A 16,702-nucleotide genomic window follows, 5' to 3' on the forward strand; every position below is an offset into this window, starting at 1 on the left:
AGTTCTGTGAGAAGAAGAAGACAAAGAGAATCGTGTTGTTCATCGTCTGCAGATGAACTGCTGCAGTTTTATTTTTCCATCACTTCATTTACAAAAACAAAAAGTGCAAATGTCCGTTTCCTGTTGGATTCTGATAAATATTAGAGATTAGACAAATAAAAAACAAGCAGAGCTCAACACAACAGTGTGTTTCAGACAAAATGGACTTAAATTAGAGACGACAACAATAAATCTTCATTATATTTACACGGTTATTTAGTCCAGTACATTCTCTTTTAAAAACACAACATTGATCGTGAGCTCGAGTGTTTTCTTCAGTTTTGATGCTAAATTCCCTCAAAGTTTCCAGTTTGGAAGAAGCAGCTCTGATCCCTGGAGGTTAAACAAACAGGATGAGTCACTACATGTGCAGTCGAGGAGCAGGAGACACACACACAGACACACACAACTTTAAAGAGAAAGGTTTGTTCTTCATTATCTGTGGAGAAACACCAGCAGCTTCCTGGTTCTTCTACTAAAGTTAAATAAAACTAATCTGACGACTTCTTTAGCTTCAGAGTCGAAGTCGACAGATTCACTGGATCATCAGTTCTAAAGTCAGTTTAATTAACTTGAGCTCATTTGATCATGTTTGAAACAACTTGTTATCAAGGCCCCTAGGACACGTGGGAGATACTGGGCCGTCAGTGGAAACCAGCAGGTTCACTGGTTGAGCTGGTTTGGCTCCAATATGAAGCTTTTGATCCTGATTCCAGAAATCTGGTGAACTGGTGAAGATCTTATAATGGAGACAGATCCATCACCAGGGTTTTTATTCTGGATATTTAGGGACGGAGACCTTCTGTGTTTCTGTTTTAGTTGAAATCTGAGGAACTTTGTGAGGAAGAAAATTTTATTGAGCTGTTTTGTTTTAGTCTTAATATTCAGAGAAAAACCTTCCAGCTGATTGAGAGACTGGAAAACAGATTATAATCTGGAGTGTTGAACTTTCTTCTTCCTCAGATTGTAAAGACGTTCTTGTTTGAATCATCACCGGTAACGATCCACACATCTGACCCGTGTGTGCGTAGAGGCCTTGATAATAATAAAACAATAAACATTAACATTTCTGCAGAGAATCAGACTAAATCACATTTAAGGCTTTTTTACCTTTTGACACAAAGAGATGACAGAAAGTGAAACGAGAGCAGAGACGAGTGTCTCACGCTGGATTCAGGTCAAACAACAGAAACGTGACTCATTCAAATGAACATTGATATGAACGTTAATATAAATATGGCAGCAACATGGAAAATAACACAAAGTGCAACAGTCCCAAATGAAACCGGGGTTCTACAGTAAAGACAACGTGGTCCCAGAACAGCTTGTTCTTCAGAAAGCATCGGTGACGCTCTCGTACCTTTTCACAAACCTACATATTATTTGATTGGAGATTAATTTATCTCATCTGGATCCTGAAATCTTCTCTTCAACAACACGTAAGTTTGTGCTGAGTCGTCTCTAAACGCTGACTCATGGCTTCAGGTCAGTGGCTTCATTCTAAGATTATTAGAAATGATTTAAACTTCCCCGGCCTGTGATTGTTCTCTGAAGCTCCTCTAAACAGATTTAAATACTCCAGTCTCAGCTTTTCCCTCGAGGGTCACTTTCTCAATGTGTTATTATTATTAACTAGCAGCACGACAACAAACCATAGAAGAAGAAACTGACACGGCAGCGGAGACGATCAGGAAGTTTTTAAATCTCCTCCGACTCGTTTCCCTGCGTCTTCGGACGTGTGAGGGTTTGATTTGTGTTAATATGAATAAAAGAGTCCGTCCCAGGCGGCGTGGAACTGAGGACACGCCGGGGGGGGCGGGGACTTGCCTGTCAGGAGGTTGGGGAGGGGGGGGGGGGCTTTTCAGTAGCGTCGCACCGGGTTCACGTAACTACACCGTCGCTCTAGTTGAACATGATGGACTCTGGATCCTGGTTCATCATCTGAGCCATGTGGCGCAGGACGTCCTTCTTGGTGATGATGCCGAGGAGACGCCTGTGGAGGGGGGGGTGAACGAGGTCAGAGGTCAGAGGTCACTGGTGGAGGTAGTTATACATTTGTTTGGCGAGTTCTCAATGATTTCATGAGTCGTGCTCTTACCCGCTCCTGGTGACCAGACACTGGCGCAGCCCCAGCTTCCTGAAGATGTCCACCACGGTCTCCATGGGCGTGTGGTCGGTCACGGTGAACGGGCTGAGGTTCAGGACGCGTCGCAGCTTCAGCGGCTGCGGGTTGCTGGCCGGCAGCTGCGGCGCGTCCTCGGTGAAGTAGACCACGGAGCTGCTCACCACGCCGTCCTGCTTCTGACGGGCGGTTTCTGTTTGGAGAAGACATCAAGACAACTGGATTTAGTTTTCTTGGACATTTTAACCGCGTGAAAACCATTTCAAACTGGTTTGAGCGTCTTACTGATGGCGAGGGTGAGGTCCCGGCGCTGGACGAAGCCGATCAGCCGCTCCGACTCTCGGGACACGACCACGGGGAAGCCGTTATAGTCCGTGTCTTTGATCAGCGTCTCCACGTCCTCCACCGTGGTGCTGTCCTGCGTGAGGACGGCCAGAGGAGGGTCGCTCCGGCGGGGCCGCATCACGTCGGTGGCCAGCGTGCGGTGGGTGAACTCGTCCCTCACGTCCAGGTAGGGATACCCGTTCAGCTGGATGTGAGACTCGTAGATCCCCTCCTTCCCGAAGGCGTCGGCCACCCACTTGCTGGTGACGGCGGCCGCCATGAGGGGCACGATGTACTCCAGCCCCCCGGTGAGCTCGAACATGATGACCACCAGGGACACGGTCATCCTGGTGACTCCACCTAGAGCAACGCCATGTCCACGGGTCAGATACAGGACATGGAACAGACACAAGGACACGGCTCAGGTCCACTCACCCAGACAGGCGGCGGCTCCCACCATGGCGTAGAGTCCCGGGGTGACGCAGTCGGCACCGGGCCGGCACCAGTTCTTGAAGATGATCCAGTCGTGGTGGTGGTACGCCATCTGCTCCACTGCGATCCCGACGATCCGCCCGGCGATGGCTCCGACCGCCATGGAGGGGATGAAGAGGCCCGACGGGATCTGGAGAGGAAGAGGAAACACTTCAGGAAAAGGACTAAAGGGTGAAATCTTCCTCCTCGTCTTCCTCGTACCGACCTTCATGCCGAAGGTGAAGATGGTGATTACGATCTTGAAGACCAGAGCGAGGGCGAGCTGCCACAGGGCGTTGTAGACGCCGGGGCCGGCCGGTCGGTCGGGGATGTCGTCCACCGGTCGACTCATGTTGGGGTTGTTGATGTAGTCACAGAGCTGCGAGGACTCCAGAGCGCCGCAGTCGTTGAAGAGCTCGGAGATCAGCTCGCTGGTGCTGCGGCGGGTGTACGGGTTGGGGAACGCCAGCACGGCGGTGATCCCCGTCACCGCGATGACCTCCAGGACCGGGTACTTCCCCAGCTGAGTGGTCTTCCTCCGCCGGCACCAGGCGATGTTGGCGCGGATGAAGAGCGTCCCCCAGAGGCCCCCGAACACGCCCAGCAGGATGAAGGGCACCAGCTCGGCCATGTACCAGGGCGTGTGGTACTCCACGTAGAACAGCACCAGCCGGCTGTTGCCAAACGGGTTGATGGCGCGCAGCGTGAAGGCAGCGACCAGCGCGGCGAAGAACGAGCGCCACAGAGTCTTCAGAGGGAAATAATAACTGACCTGCAGGAGAGAGGGACGAGCGACCACGTGAGAGGAGAGACAGGATGTGGTGGAGGATCTCACCGTGGGACACCGGTCACCATGAAGCCTTTAGATGGTGAAGCCTGGTGAGCACTTTGCATTTTTTGATTAAAAGCTTTTGAGGGTTTGGAACCATGACTCACCTCTTCCAGACTGAAGAGGACTCCTCCTATGGGAGCGCCGAAGGCCACCGACACTCCGGCTGCCGCGGCGGCTGATAAAACCTGATGGACACAGAAAAACAACATTTACCTCGAGATGTTTCTTTACAGCTTTCAGGTCTCAAATCTATTTCTCCTTCTTTCTGCATCTCATCTGACACGGCGGCGGCGGCGTACCTCTCTCCGCTTGCCCTCGTTCTTGCTGTACTTGGAGAAGAGGCTGCAGAAGAGGTTCCCACAGCAGCACGCCACGTGGACCAGAGGCCCCTCCTTCCCCAGGCTGAGGCCGGACGACACCGCCAGCACCAGGGTCACCGTCTTTATCAGCAGGGTCCACTTCCCCAGGTACCCGCGGATGATGAAGCCGCTGAGGATCGTCTTGATCTGAACAAACGATCACATCTGTTAGAACCAGCTGATATAGATCTGATCTTCTACCTCTATGAACATCAGTTTGCTTCTCACCTCTGGGATTCCTGAGCCGCAGGCGTACGGGGCGAAGACTCTCACCAGGGACACGGCCATGAGGGAGAAGGACAGAGCCCACAGGACGTAGAGGAAGTAGTTCAGCAGGTAGGCGCCTGCTCCCTGGGACGGGGAGAGAAGGTGTGTTTCTACATGTTGTGATAATTCAGATGTTAAATAGATAAAGGTGTGTTTATTTGTGTTGTTTTATTTTGGCGAGGGCTGGGTCTCACATCCGCGTGGCCGGTCATCAGCTCCGCCCACTTCTGCCACTGGGGACACTTGTCTCTGTCCTCGAAGGTGGTCTCGTTGGACGTCCAGCAGCACTGCTCGTGGCTGTACCAGAAGGCCGACAGGCAGACGCCCTCCTTCAGGTCGGTCATCCAGTCCACCGCCAGGTCGATGACCCCGGCCAGCGTACCTGAGGAGAGCAGGAGGCGTCACGCGGTCGGCTGGTCCAGGATCAGTTCTGTCGTTTCTGTCTATTCACACATTTCTAAAGCCGCTCTGTGATTTAAAAAGTCTGATTTGTGACCATGAGTGTTTTTGTGAAACTGAACATTTGAGATGATTCACAGTCGACTTCCCTCTAAACATCTGTGTCCTCATCAGTGTGTGGCTGACCTGAGAGCAGCCCGATGAGCAGCATCACCACCCAGCCCGACCAGGCGTCCAGCAGACTCTTGATCAGCTCCCAGAAGGACTCTTTACTCTTACTGGTGATCTGAGGACAAACCAGTGGACGTTACACTCTGCTCAGTGGGGGTGTTATGGTCATCATGCTGGAGGAGGCCTGGTCCCACCTTGCGGTGCCGGTCTGTGTCTCTGGACTTCTCCCGGAGCCAGTCGATGGTGTGGAAGTCCTCGTACGTGCTCACGTCAGGAAACGGCTCGTCCAGGAAGTCCATCAGGTTCCCGGCGCCGTTCATCTCCTCTGTGGGCGTGGCACTGCTGGCGCCTGACACACACACGTGGTTTACACACTGAGATCACATGACGCTGGTGATGTTCATGTTCAACCACATGAAGACTTCATCCAGCCTTTAGATACTGATGATGTCATGAGGTGAAGCTCCACCCCCCCACAGCTCTGAAGAGACCACATGCTGGATGACATCATCTCTTCAAAGCTGCAGGAAACTGGATCATTCATCTCAGTTCTTCTGCTCTGATTCTACAATATGTGACAAATAATAATTACAAATTAAATAAAAAATATATGAAAAACCTGTGAATTTCAGATTTAAATCATTTAAAAGCACAAAAAGACCTTTGAGCAGATCTTCAGTGTTTGAATAAAATGTATTGATCAGTTATTAGATTGATTAAAATCTCCTTTATGAGAATGAACTGATCAGATTAATAGAAAATAAAGCAGCAATAATAATATTCACTTAAATAAATAAATATTAACTTGATGATGATGATCTGAAACGTGTCAGGATCGTTTATCGAACTTTAGATCAGATATTTAAATGGTTATAAATGAGCTTTGATTCAAACTCAATCAGAACCAACACATGAAATAAATCTGACATTAGCCATGTTTACGTTAGCATGCTAAGCTAGCTGTAGCATTAGCATCTCCTGCTGCAGCTCCGCAGAAGACAAAGTTTTACCTTCTTCTCCGACCTCCATGTTTCCGTCCGGCCCGCAGATACAGATATCAACACGCTGATAATATAATAAACACGTTAAATAAAGCGGAACATCGCTGCTTTTTATATTTGCACGTTATTAGAGCGCAGCAGCGTCACAGCTAGCCTCAACAGCTGCGAGAAGTCTCGCGAGAGGTGGGAAGTCTCGCGGTGGTATTTAATGCACACAAAGATCGTCTGTGATAGAGAGGACTCACCCGACAAGTAAAATCAACCGACAAGTATCAGGAGTATATTTATTATAAAGAAAAAACTAATTTAAGGCTATTGTGTCATAGTTACAGAAAATGATATAACATAATGTAACATAACATGTTTAAAACAATCAGAGAAAACTGGACATTTTCAAGAATAAACTTTAATAAAACTTCTCAAGGGTGAAGATGTGATTCAGAGGGAAGTTTTATTAGAAGTCAGAAGTAAAAACGATGATTAATAACACGGGGTTGAATATTACAAAAGCTTAAAATCCCTTCAACTCCAAACATAAATACTATTGGTGTAATAAAATGGCTCTGGTGTACCACAGCGCCCCTCAGTGGCCGAGGCAGCTCATCACAGTTTCTTGTGCTGAAACAGCTTCTTCCAGGACGGCATGATGTATTTATATATAACCTCTATCTGGAGAAAACACAAAGAGATGAGACATCAACTTTAACTTTGACAACAAATACAGAAAAACTGTCTAAAGTCTCATAAAGCTACTGGTCTATTCGAGAGTGAACCATCACTGACCTGCTCTGACCTCTTCACCCCGTATCTGAGGAGCGTGGCCTGGTGCTCACTGTTGTGGAACAGGATGTCAAAGGTCACCTCCCGACCCATCAAGTCGTCGATGGCCGGCTTCACCACGGTGTGGAAGTCTCGGGCCGGGAACGAGTCGTCCAGCATGTTGCTGACCTGTCACATGACGACAAAGAGCAGGAGGACTTTACACCTGTGTGTGTGTGTGTGTGTTGTTTTCACAGTACACATCTGACCATGTGTCCTCAGTGTCTACAGTGTGTGTGTGTTACCTTGTATTTCTTCCCCAGCATGTCCAGAGGATCAAGTTTGACCTCTGACCTCAGAGCTCGGCCAAACAGTGGCAGCTTCGCATCTGAATCTGACAAACAAAAACAAAACAACTCTAAAAATCCTGAAAAGTAAAGTTTATCGATTTGAAAACTTAGTAAACAACATAAAAAAGATGAAGTGAAGGTTGAAGTTTGTTCCCCGACCTCGACATGTGAGGTGAGCCACGTAGGGAACGCCGTCCCTCTCCCCGTAGTACACGGCGAAGTGAGAGAAGTACTTGTTCCTGGGATACTCCACGATGTCTCCAGGGAACAGCTGAGGGTGAGAATGATCCTGAGGTCGACAGAGAGAGAGAAAGTCTCTGAAGGGCGTCGAGGTTTCATCACACAGACGTTTAACTCAACCGGTATTTCTCATATATTTATATTTGTTTTAAGACTTGAGACTTTTAAACTGTGGGAGAATCTTCTTTCTAATAATCCACAAGTGAGTTCAGCAACTCATTATTGTTTAGTGTTAAATCAGATGAAAAGTCGATGGAGTCTGGTTCAGATCTTTCTTTTCTCACGTTACATGTTTGAATGAGTCACTTTTCACTCGTTCTCATGAATTAAAGATTTTTTTCACATCTTGCTTTTAAAACATCAGGAACTTATTTACCAGCATGAATAAAACCACTGGTTACACAAAATGATAAATAACACAAACACAAGTTGATCAATTAAAATAAAACTATAAAACCTATATCTGGATTTAAATGTCACTCACCAGACCCATGATTGTCGTCCTTTGTCGCTTCTGATATTAAACTCACACAGACACACATGCAGACACACACAGGGACACCACCTGATTTACATACAGTCTATCACAGTCACAGTCGACTGCCCTTGCTCCCCTCCACCCACACCTCCCCACCCACACTATCTGTAGTTGTGTTTTTGTGATGTTGTGTACATCTTCACTGCAGGTGTGTCGGTGCAGGTCGCAGGTCGAAGTGATTCCTCAGGGACGCTCCTGCACTTTCTCTCTTTGTGCTCCAGATGTTTTGACCTCTGAGCAGAGAAGGTCACTCGGCCTCCTCCACCCTCCTCCACCCTCCTCCACCTCTGGGCGTGACGCAGGTGCTTCCTTCACTGGGAGGTGAAAAGAGGAAGTAGATCCATTTAACTCATTACTGAGTCATTTGATCCAGATAGATATAAGAACAAAGAACCCTCAGAGTTCTGTTTCATATTTATTTTCTGAAGTTTCACACAATTAAATCACCATCAATAACAACGAAAGAAGAAAAGAGAGAGTTTGTCAAATATAATGTTTTTAATGTTGAATATCTCTAAGTCTGATAAATTCACAGTTTCCACATTGAGATGTTTTTAACGAGGCAGATTTCTGAGCCTGAACGAGAAGCGACAGAATCTGTCAACAAGAGGAAACTGACCTCAGTCGGTTTAAAAACACGACAACAAAACTGAAAATATTAAATCCACTTCAGCTCCTCGGAAGAAGAAGATCCACCAACGTGAAGATCCACATTATTAAAATATATTTTATCTGCTGAAGCAAAAAATAAAGATTTCAGTTCAGATTCTTGTTGATTCTGTGAAATGAAGAAAAGTTTCAAACCTGGAGTTTTTTTCACTGCATTGTGCGTGTGAGTGTGTGTGGGTTGCACACGTGCACACACCCACACACACACACACACTCACACGTGCACGGTAATGCCCCTGTATAAAGTCAGTGCAGCATCAGTCTGTCAAAGGCACCTGAGATTAACTCCAACCTGAGCTGGAGGTTCACCAGTGTTTACACAACACACCCACACACACACACACAGACACAGAGACACAAACACACACAGAGACACACACACACACACACACACTGGTCTCTAGCTGTGCTCCTGTCCCTGACTCTCGCTCTCCTGTCCGTCTCCGCTCCAGCTGAGGCCGTTGACGGGCGCGTGCTTGTCCCAGCTGTCCGTGTTGTGGCCGTGTTTCCTCTGGTGCCGCTTGTAGTTGTCCCAGTGACCGGTTGTGTAGTCGCACTCGGCGCAGGCGTACGGCTTCTCGCCCGTGTGCCGCAGCATGTGCCTCTTCAGGTTCATGCTCTGGTTGCACGAGTAGCCGCAGACGCCGCAGTGGAAGGGCTTGGCGCCCGAGTGGATGCGCTCGTGCCGCCGCAGGTTGGCCAGGTTGCCGCAGGCGTAGCTGCAGGACGGGCACTGGTACGGCTTCTCGCCCGTGTGCACGCGCATGTGGCGCTTCAGGTTGTCGAGGTGCGAGGAGGTGTAGGAGCAGTGGGGGCAGCGGTGGGGCTTCTCCTCGGAGTGGGTGTGGGCGTGGCGGGCCAGGTGGTTGGGGTAGTGGGACAGGAAGGGGCAGTGGGGGCAGCGGTACAGCTTGGTGCCTCGCGGACCTCGCCGGGATCCTCGGGACTCGGGGGGGCCGCAGGGGGCGGAGCCATCTTTAGACAGAGAGTCCAGCGAGCAGCGCCGACACACCTGAAGAACACGAGCAGAGGCGTCAGAGGAGGAAGGTCACGAATCTACTGGAGCACACGTTGGATCTTTGTAAACAGAAGCAGTACCTGTCCTCCGTCCCCGTCCCCCTCGCCGTCCCCCTTGTCCCCGTCCAGGTCGGCCTCCTCCAGGGTGAGGCCACACAGCCGGCAGCAGAGGGGGAAGAGAAGGACCGGCAGCGGGGCCGAGGGGGAGCCCAGGGCCCCCAGCGTGTGGAGGAACCCCGAGTCCTGGGACACCCGCAGCGTCAGGTCCGACACCACTGCAACAAGAAGACGTTCATCAGGAGATCAGCTTTAATCAGGCTGCTTTGATCTTTAAACATTAACAAGACACGTGTCTTTCATCTAAATCTCACATTATTTCAAATATCACACAGTAAATCAACTCCTCAGGTTCTTATTCACACTTTCTTGTTTCACTCTGAGCTGAAGTTGTGTCTGAATGTTCCTCATCTCAGCTCAGTTTCAGGTCGATAATCAGTCGACCAGGAAATTTCTCTTCCTCATTTCTTCAAGTCTTTCGTTTTCAACTTGTCGTTTCCTCTTTTCTACTTTAACTGTTTAAATGTGTTCATGACGTTTATCTTCAGACAGATCATACATTAAGAATCGATATATTAATATTAAAACATTTATTTTGCAGGATCCTGTCGTCATCTGTTCAAAAAGCTTCTAAGTAAAGTTGAACCTTTCACCTTCTTCAGTTTGAGCGTTCTTCTTTTTCCGCCTCCCTCGTCGTTTCTCCTTCTCTCTCCTCTGAGGCCTCTCCTGCGTGTGCATGCGCTGGTGCCTCCGCAGGTTGCCCAGGGAGCTGCAGGCGTAGCTGCAGGTGAGGCAGCGGTACGGCTTCTCCCCGGTGTGGGTGCGGGCGTGGCGCTGCAGGTTGACCAGCTGGGCGGAGGCGTAGGGGCAGACGGGGCAGTGGTACGGCTTCTGGCCGTCGTGGGTCTTCATGTGGCGCTTCAGGTGGTTGGAGTAACGGGTGGTGAAGCTGCAGAGCGAGCACGAGTACAGCTTCGCCGGGACGTCGCCCGTGGCGTCCGTCTTACCGAGGCTCCTCCTCTTCCTGTCAGAGCGCCCGCCGATGGAGGCGTCCAGCAGGTTGGACACCGGGGACGAGTCGATGGACGCCGCGTGGTGGACGCCTTCCTCGCAGCTCAGGCAGTAAAGCTCCACCCCCAGGTCCAGACCCACGCCGAGATCCAATCCGGCCCCCAGGGGCGTGTCTCCCAGCAGCTGACCACACCCCCTACAGGAGAGGAACGCTGGGAAGGAGTCGGCCGGGGCGGAGGGGTCGTCCTCCACGCTCAGAGAGAACACCGTCATACCTGAGGAGGGACACACACCACAGGTCACCAGGCGCCCACTGTCCATCAAGGCTGGTGCAGAGCTGTCCATCAACAGAGTGTGTGTGTCTGTTTGTGTGTGTGTGTCTCACCAGTGTCTCTTTCCAGCCCCATGATCTCAGAGTCTCCGAACTCCAGATCTCCGCTCAGCAGGAAGTCGCTCTCCAGCACCAGGCAGCTCGGCTCACACACCACAGCCCCATCCTCCGACTCCACTGAACGCACACAGACACACAAACACACACTTCATGATAAACACTTTCAAACACTTTACCTAAATTACAATGAACCCAGAGGGAAGGTCCTGTTTATCACACAGAATAAAACTCAAATAAAATTACTGTGAGTCTGCTTCAAGTACAACAAATTACAGTCAGAGTTAATTCACACAATTATTTTCATTGCTGATCAACTAGAAATGTTCATAAAAGCTTAAGACATCAAGAAAAACATCTTTTGAAATGTTTTATTGAATTTAATTGTTGCTGCTTCTTTCTCTTCTGACAGAACTGGAATCGTGGGAGTGTTGAGATGGAAAAAGTGGTTTCACGGTTTAAGGATTCGTGCTGAGGGGGAGTAAAGAAGAAGAGGAGGAGGAGGAGGTGGAGAGGAAGCAGAGGAAATCAGTGAGGATGAGATAAGTGCAGAGGAAGAGGAGGAGGAGGAGGAACGAGGCCGACTGAGTCAGGAAAGGGAGGAGAAGTGAAAGAAAGGATGAGAAACACGACAGATATTTACTGAGCTTAAAAAGCTGCTCGAGCTTTTCACATCAAAGAAAGTGTCTCTGAAGAACCCACAACACAAACACACACGACACAACTGGTCAGTCATCAAGTCCCCCCCCCCCCCCAACACTTAGTTGAAGGTGCGTTCAGGCACATCACAGAGCGAAGGTCACCAGAGTGTTTTGTCAGTAGTCGTTAATCTGAAGCAGCAGCAGCCTGACGGAGACGTGACTTCTGTTCCAGAGCTTTGTTTACGTTTACTGTGTGTGTCTGTGTGTGTGTGTCTGTGTGTGTGTGTGTGTCTCTTTGTTACTGTACGGATGTAACGAGTAGAACGAGCTCTGCCCAGTAACCACTGATCTGACTGAGACGTTGAGAAAGACCCAAAGAAGAGCCGGTGGAGTTCTGGTTCTGGATGAATGGGCGGATCCAGGAAGTCTCTGTCTCTAACGTGGTGAGATGTGGTGGCAGCTCACCAGGCACCTCCTGTCAATCATTAACACCAGCCAGGTCTGAGTGTCACATGACATCATGTGTTCTGTGGAGCTGCAGGTTCTCCTGGTTTCAACAGAGCCACGAGCTCAAACTGGGATTTGAACCAACGCACTCGTGACAGAAGTGAAAACACAGCCGATGAATGTGAGACAGGAAGCGAAGGAAGAAAGAGGGGAAGGAAAGGAGGAGGGGGGGAGAGGGGGTCAGGTACAGGCCTGTGAAGAGGAAGAGAGGAAGTGGAGAGTCAGTCAGGATGAGATAACACACACAGCAGTCTTCCTCTCTCACAGACAATGAGGAAGAGGCCGGGGACGCGTTCAACCGGTCACACAACTTCCCCCGGCTGTTCCAAGAGCCGCTGGTGGAGGAGTGGAGTGACCACGAGAAAAGAGACAGAGAGAGAAAGACAGAAAGAGAGAGACACAGAGAGAGAGACAGACAGAAAAAGAGAGAGACATAGAGACAGACAGAAAGAGAGAGAAAGAGACACTTCCTCAAACTCAAGGCTCCATGGTGGAGCCCACAGACACGTGATCCAGCCGCACACAGCTGGAGGACACACACACACACACACACAAACACACACTCACGTTTCACCGGCTGCGGGTTGGACTGCTTCCTCCGCGGCATCCTCCTCGGCTGTGTGCGGCCCGGGTCGTGCGGGGCCTGCGGGGCGAGACGCCTCTCGGTGTGCGGGGCCCGGTGCGGTGCCTCGGTCCGTCAGTCAGCCCGGCAGCCAGCTAACTGAGAGGCATCATCATCACCTCCTTCCTCTTCCTCTTCCTCCGGCGGACAGCGGGGGTGTCATCGCGGCCGACTACTCCCTGGAGCAGAGTGCACACGGAGCGCAGCAACCATTAACACACAATAAACCTGCTTTAACACGCAATAAACTACACAACACGAGCACTTCCGGCTGCGTTCAGAGTTTAAATCACGTCACGCCCACTTAAACCACTTTAAAGCCACGCTACGGTTCGGTCTTTGTTATTGTTTCGCAGAAATTAGCCGGGGCCATCTTGCTAGCAGGCTAGCTAGCCGGCTAAGTTAAACATAGGAAACCGAGCCGCAGTTGGAGCTTCAGCGCGGTCACGTGCTTCCTGTCGGTAGCCGTCGGTTGTCCGGTCAACGCACCTGTGATGAAACCGGTGGAATCCTGTCGGTTCCGGAGGAAACGTCGCTCGAGCTTTTAAAAACAATCTTTTGTTGCTGCTACACGCCGGGTCCGGGCTCCTGGTGACGTCACGGCCTGCCGCACAGCACCCTGGGACTTGTAGTGTTTTCAAATCAAAAGGGACGATTTGTCTTCTTTAAAATCTAACTTTAAACCCACAGATTCACAAATAAAAACGTATTTATTACTGTTATGATTTACATTTATATGTGGCTATAATCTGTCCAATATTCAGAGGCAAAGAGCAACTTGAAGAATGTACACAGCATTATTTATAATAAACTACGAACAACATATAATACACATTTTTAGATATAATTTAGAATAATTATTTATATTCATTTAAAAGCTATTTTCAAAAGATAATAGAGTAAAATAAGAGTAACATGTTCATGTATACAATATTGTGCATTGAAATATTAACATAAGCACAATGGAGATTGTATTATTTTATTTGTAGATTGTGAATTAACTCAAATAGTTTTTGAAAATAAAAACACAAAACTGTTCTGTATGATGCTTTGTAAGCTGCTTTAATATCATTAAATATGACTATAAATATAACACAATAGTAACTGGGAAGTTTACAACAAAAAGAAAATATATAAATCAACTACACACGTGTCATTTTCTTCTGTAATTAGTGTGTCATTGTGTTTATGATAGAGGACTAATAACATAATTAAAACTGGAGTACCACAAGGCTCTATCCTGGGTTCTCGTTCTCTATTCGTTCAATCATCATTGAAACGTACAGGAAGATGAAAAGCAACTTGGATCTAAACGTTTGGGACGATCAGAAGTTCATCATGGACTCGAACTCGTCGATCCTCTGTTTGGTGTTTCCTCGGCGGATCCTCCGGTACGACACGGTCTTGTACTTCGATGGCTGCCGGCTGCCGCTCTTCTTGTCGTCCGCCTCTCCGTTCATATCCGGGGAGTTCTGACCTCCGACCTCTTTGGCTCCCTCGCCCTCCTTCGCTTCCATCGCCGGGTTCTGGTTCTGACCCAGCTTGTTGCTCTCAGGTCCGGTTTCCACAGACGCCTGAGGAGCAGCGTCCATCACAGTCACGTTGTTCTCCAGCTTCAGATCTGAAGCCTCTTGATCTGGAAACACAAACATCATCATGTGACCTTCATGTCCACCCTGGTGTCAATCACTTGTTTCATCAGCGGACGCCTGCTGCTCTCCTGTGTGTGGATGATGTCATCACTGTGGAATTTTAATTACATTTTAATGAATGAACTCTCTGACCGGAATCTTCCAGCCAATCATAGCTGCAGTTACATAACCTCGTCTCTTCACTGTAAAACTAAACAAAGCTCTCACAGCAGAAACAACATTTTAGACGTAAAGGAAGGCGGAGCCTGTGGAGCAGCAGGGGGCGGGGCATGATTTATAAACTCTGCTGTGGAAAGATCAGTGTTGTTGTTTACAGCTCGTCCACACCGGCGTCGGCCCTCATCACCAGAAGATCTGGAATCTCCTCGTCTTTACAAGTTGACGTCTTCGTCCTCATCCTGAGATCTTTGTGTTCTTCCAGTTTCACGTCCGTCACGTGTTAGAAACCTCATCAACACGTCCACTCGCTCACTGGGACGCTTCCACACATTGTCCTGCTGGTGTCTCACTCTGACATGTCACAGGAAAACCTCCAGAACGTTTGAGGAACACGTCTGAACACAGTTTCATTTGAGATGGAGCTCAGAGTAGGAATCAGGAACTGACCTGTGAGTGGTTCAGGGGACGTCTCTGCTGGGGACGTCTCTGCTGTCTGTCTCAGGTCCAGTCGGGTGTCCTCAGGATGAAGACTCGTCTCTGCTGTCTGTCTCAGGTCCAGTCGAGTGTCCTCAGGATGAAGACTCGTCTCTGCAGATTGGGTCCAAGCGTCGGAGCTGCTCAGTGAAACCTCCTCAGAGTCTTTGTCCCTGTCCGGTGATGTGAGACAAACGTCCTCACTGTTCTGTCTGCCAGAGTCTGTCTCTCCCTCCCTCCTCTCGTTCTCTGGTCTCACTCCATCATGACTCAGTGTTTCAGTGGAGCCGAGTGATGAAGATGATGAAGATGATGAATCTGACTCTTCAGGGTGTTTTATTTCTTTATCAGTTGTTTCCTCATTCAGCTGATTTTCTTTTTCTGTATTTTCCTCTTGGTCTGATGCAGTCTTCACCTCTTCTTTCTCCTCCTCTTCTTCTTCAGCCTCTTCTTCCTCCTCTTCTTCAGCAACATTTTCTTCTCCTCCACCATCTGGTTGTTTATTTACTTTCACTGCTTCCTCTTCATCTTCTTCCTCCATCTCTTCTTCTTTTTCAGTGTGATGTATCTCTCTTGTCTTTTCTTTCTCCTCTGAATCTTCCTCATCTTCATCCACTGTCTCATTGTTTTCTTCTTTTCTTCCATCCACCTCCTCTTCCTCCTTTTCTCCCTCCACTCTGTCGTCTGTACTTTCTTCCCTCATCACCTCTTTTTCTTCTGTTTCCTCTCCCTCCATCTGTTCTTCTCTTACCTCAGCCTCCTCTTCCTCATGTCTATCCATCTCTTTCTCTTCTCCATCATCCCAACTGTCTTCCTTTATCACCTCATCCTCCTCTTCCTTCCCTGTCTGCCTCGGTTCTTCATTTTTCTCCAGCTCTTCTTCTTCATCCCCACTCTCTATCCTCCTTTCCTCTTCCTCAGTGTGGACGTCCTCCCTTCTTTCTTCTTCTTGTTGTCCTTCAGGCTTCTCTTCATTTCTTTCTTCCTCAACTTCTGCCTCTTCTTCCTTTTCTTTCTCCCTCAGTTCTTCCTCCACCTCATCTTTACAGTTTCCTTTCCCCTCGTGGTTGTTCTCTTTCTCACACTCCACCTCTTCCTTCTCTTTTTGATCCTCTCTTTCTTCTTCTACACATCCCTCATCCTTTTCTTCTTTGTCCCCAGGCTCCTCCTCCTCTTTTGTCTTCACCTCTCCTTGCGTTTCCTCCTCCTCATGTGTGTGTCCTTCGTCTCCTCCTTGTTCCTCCACTTTCCCTCCTCTTTGCAAATCCTCATCCTTCTTTTCTTCCTTGCTCTCATGTTTATCATCCTCTTCATCTCCTTGGACACTTTCTATCAGCTCTTCCTCGTCTGATGCTGCAGCCCCGTCATCCTCATTTTCATCAGGCCCCTCCCTGACTGCGTCCCCTCGTTGGACCGAAGACAACATGGGCTCCATCGTGTCCTCTAAAGACAGAATGTCTCCAAACAGCCCGACGGCCTGAATCACCCGAGAAACGATGGAGTTCTCCTCCAGGTCCAGAAGGTCAGCAGGCGTCCACCAGCTCGCCATCCTGAGCCCGAACCGTTTCTTCTTCTCTGCTTCAACTTCTCGCTTTGTTGAAAATATCAAACCTCTTGTGTGTGAAGTGAAAAC

The 16,702-nt window shown here is 48.9% G+C and overlaps 3 protein-coding genes across 3 annotated transcripts; all 3 read right to left on the minus strand.

The window, feature by feature from the left end:
- Nucleotides 1-30: 30 nt before the first annotated feature.
- On the minus strand, nucleotides 31-6,241 carry LOC128430954 (H(+)/Cl(-) exchange transporter 4). Its single transcript, XM_053417107.1, has 12 exons — nucleotides 5,995-6,241; nucleotides 5,179-5,333; nucleotides 5,000-5,099; nucleotides 4,609-4,796; nucleotides 4,376-4,498; nucleotides 4,088-4,294; nucleotides 3,893-3,973; nucleotides 3,183-3,728; nucleotides 2,921-3,107; nucleotides 2,447-2,845; nucleotides 2,138-2,354; nucleotides 31-2,032 (listed from the first exon to the last, which is right to left on the minus strand). The coding sequence occupies exons 1-12, from the start codon at nucleotides 6,011-6,013 to the stop codon at nucleotides 1,942-1,944; spliced, it is 2,313 nt and encodes a 770-aa protein (XP_053273082.1). The 5' UTR covers nucleotides 6,014-6,241; the 3' UTR covers nucleotides 31-1,941.
- Nucleotides 6,242-6,417: 176 nt separating this feature from the next.
- Nucleotides 6,418-7,978, minus strand: plaat1l (phospholipase A and acyltransferase 1-like). Its single transcript, XM_053417109.1, has 5 exons — nucleotides 7,819-7,978; nucleotides 7,254-7,383; nucleotides 7,050-7,138; nucleotides 6,769-6,933; nucleotides 6,418-6,654 (listed from the first exon to the last, which is right to left on the minus strand). The coding sequence occupies exons 1-5, from the start codon at nucleotides 7,825-7,827 to the stop codon at nucleotides 6,589-6,591; spliced, it is 459 nt and encodes a 152-aa protein (XP_053273084.1). The 5' UTR covers nucleotides 7,828-7,978; the 3' UTR covers nucleotides 6,418-6,588.
- A 373-nt stretch (nucleotides 7,979-8,351) lies between these two features.
- On the minus strand, nucleotides 8,352-12,821 carry LOC128430956 (zinc finger protein 513). Its single transcript, XM_053417110.1, has 5 exons — nucleotides 12,730-12,821; nucleotides 11,012-11,134; nucleotides 10,269-10,901; nucleotides 9,640-9,833; nucleotides 8,352-9,553 (listed from the first exon to the last, which is right to left on the minus strand). The coding sequence occupies exons 1-5, from the start codon at nucleotides 12,767-12,769 to the stop codon at nucleotides 8,942-8,944; spliced, it is 1,602 nt and encodes a 533-aa protein (XP_053273085.1). The 5' UTR covers nucleotides 12,770-12,821; the 3' UTR covers nucleotides 8,352-8,941.
- Between the last annotated feature and the right edge of the window lie 3,881 nt (nucleotides 12,822-16,702).

Source organism: Pleuronectes platessa, chromosome 24 (genome assembly GCF_947347685.1).
Source record: "Pleuronectes platessa chromosome 24, fPlePla1.1, whole genome shotgun sequence".
Taxonomy (NCBI): Eukaryota; Metazoa; Chordata; class Actinopteri; order Pleuronectiformes; family Pleuronectidae; genus Pleuronectes; species Pleuronectes platessa.

Bases quoted from the DNA above. Each gene is read 5' to 3' on its own strand.
- LOC128430954 (XM_053417107.1), bottom strand. The intron at 5,100-5,178 runs GTGGGACCAGGC...GTTTGTCCTCAG, and splicing joins ACACAGACCGGCACCGCAAG to ATCACCAGTAAGAGTAAAGA. The intron at 3,974-4,087 runs GTACGCCGCCGC...TGTGTCCATCAG, and splicing joins ACGAGGGCAAGCGGAGAGAG to GTTTTATCAGCCGCCGCGGC.
- plaat1l (XM_053417109.1), bottom strand. The intron at 6,934-7,049 runs GTAACACACACA...GTCATGTGACAG, and splicing joins TGCTGGGGAAGAAATACAAG to GTCAGCAACATGCTGGACGA. The intron at 6,655-6,768 runs GTCAGTGATGGT...TGTTTTCTCCAG, and splicing joins GGGTGAAGAGGTCAGAGCAG to ATAGAGGTTATATATAAATA.
- LOC128430956 (XM_053417110.1), bottom strand. From the start codon at position 12,769: ATGCCGCGGAGGAAGCAGTCCAACCCGCAGCCGGTGAAAC. The intron at 11,135-12,729 runs GTGAGTGTGTGT...GTGTGCGTTCAG, and splicing joins CAACCCGCAGCCGGTGAAAC to TGGAGTCGGAGGATGGGGCT. The intron at 10,902-11,011 runs GTGAGACACACA...GTCCCTCCTCAG, and splicing joins GGGGCTGGAAAGAGACACTG to GTATGACGGTGTTCTCTCTG.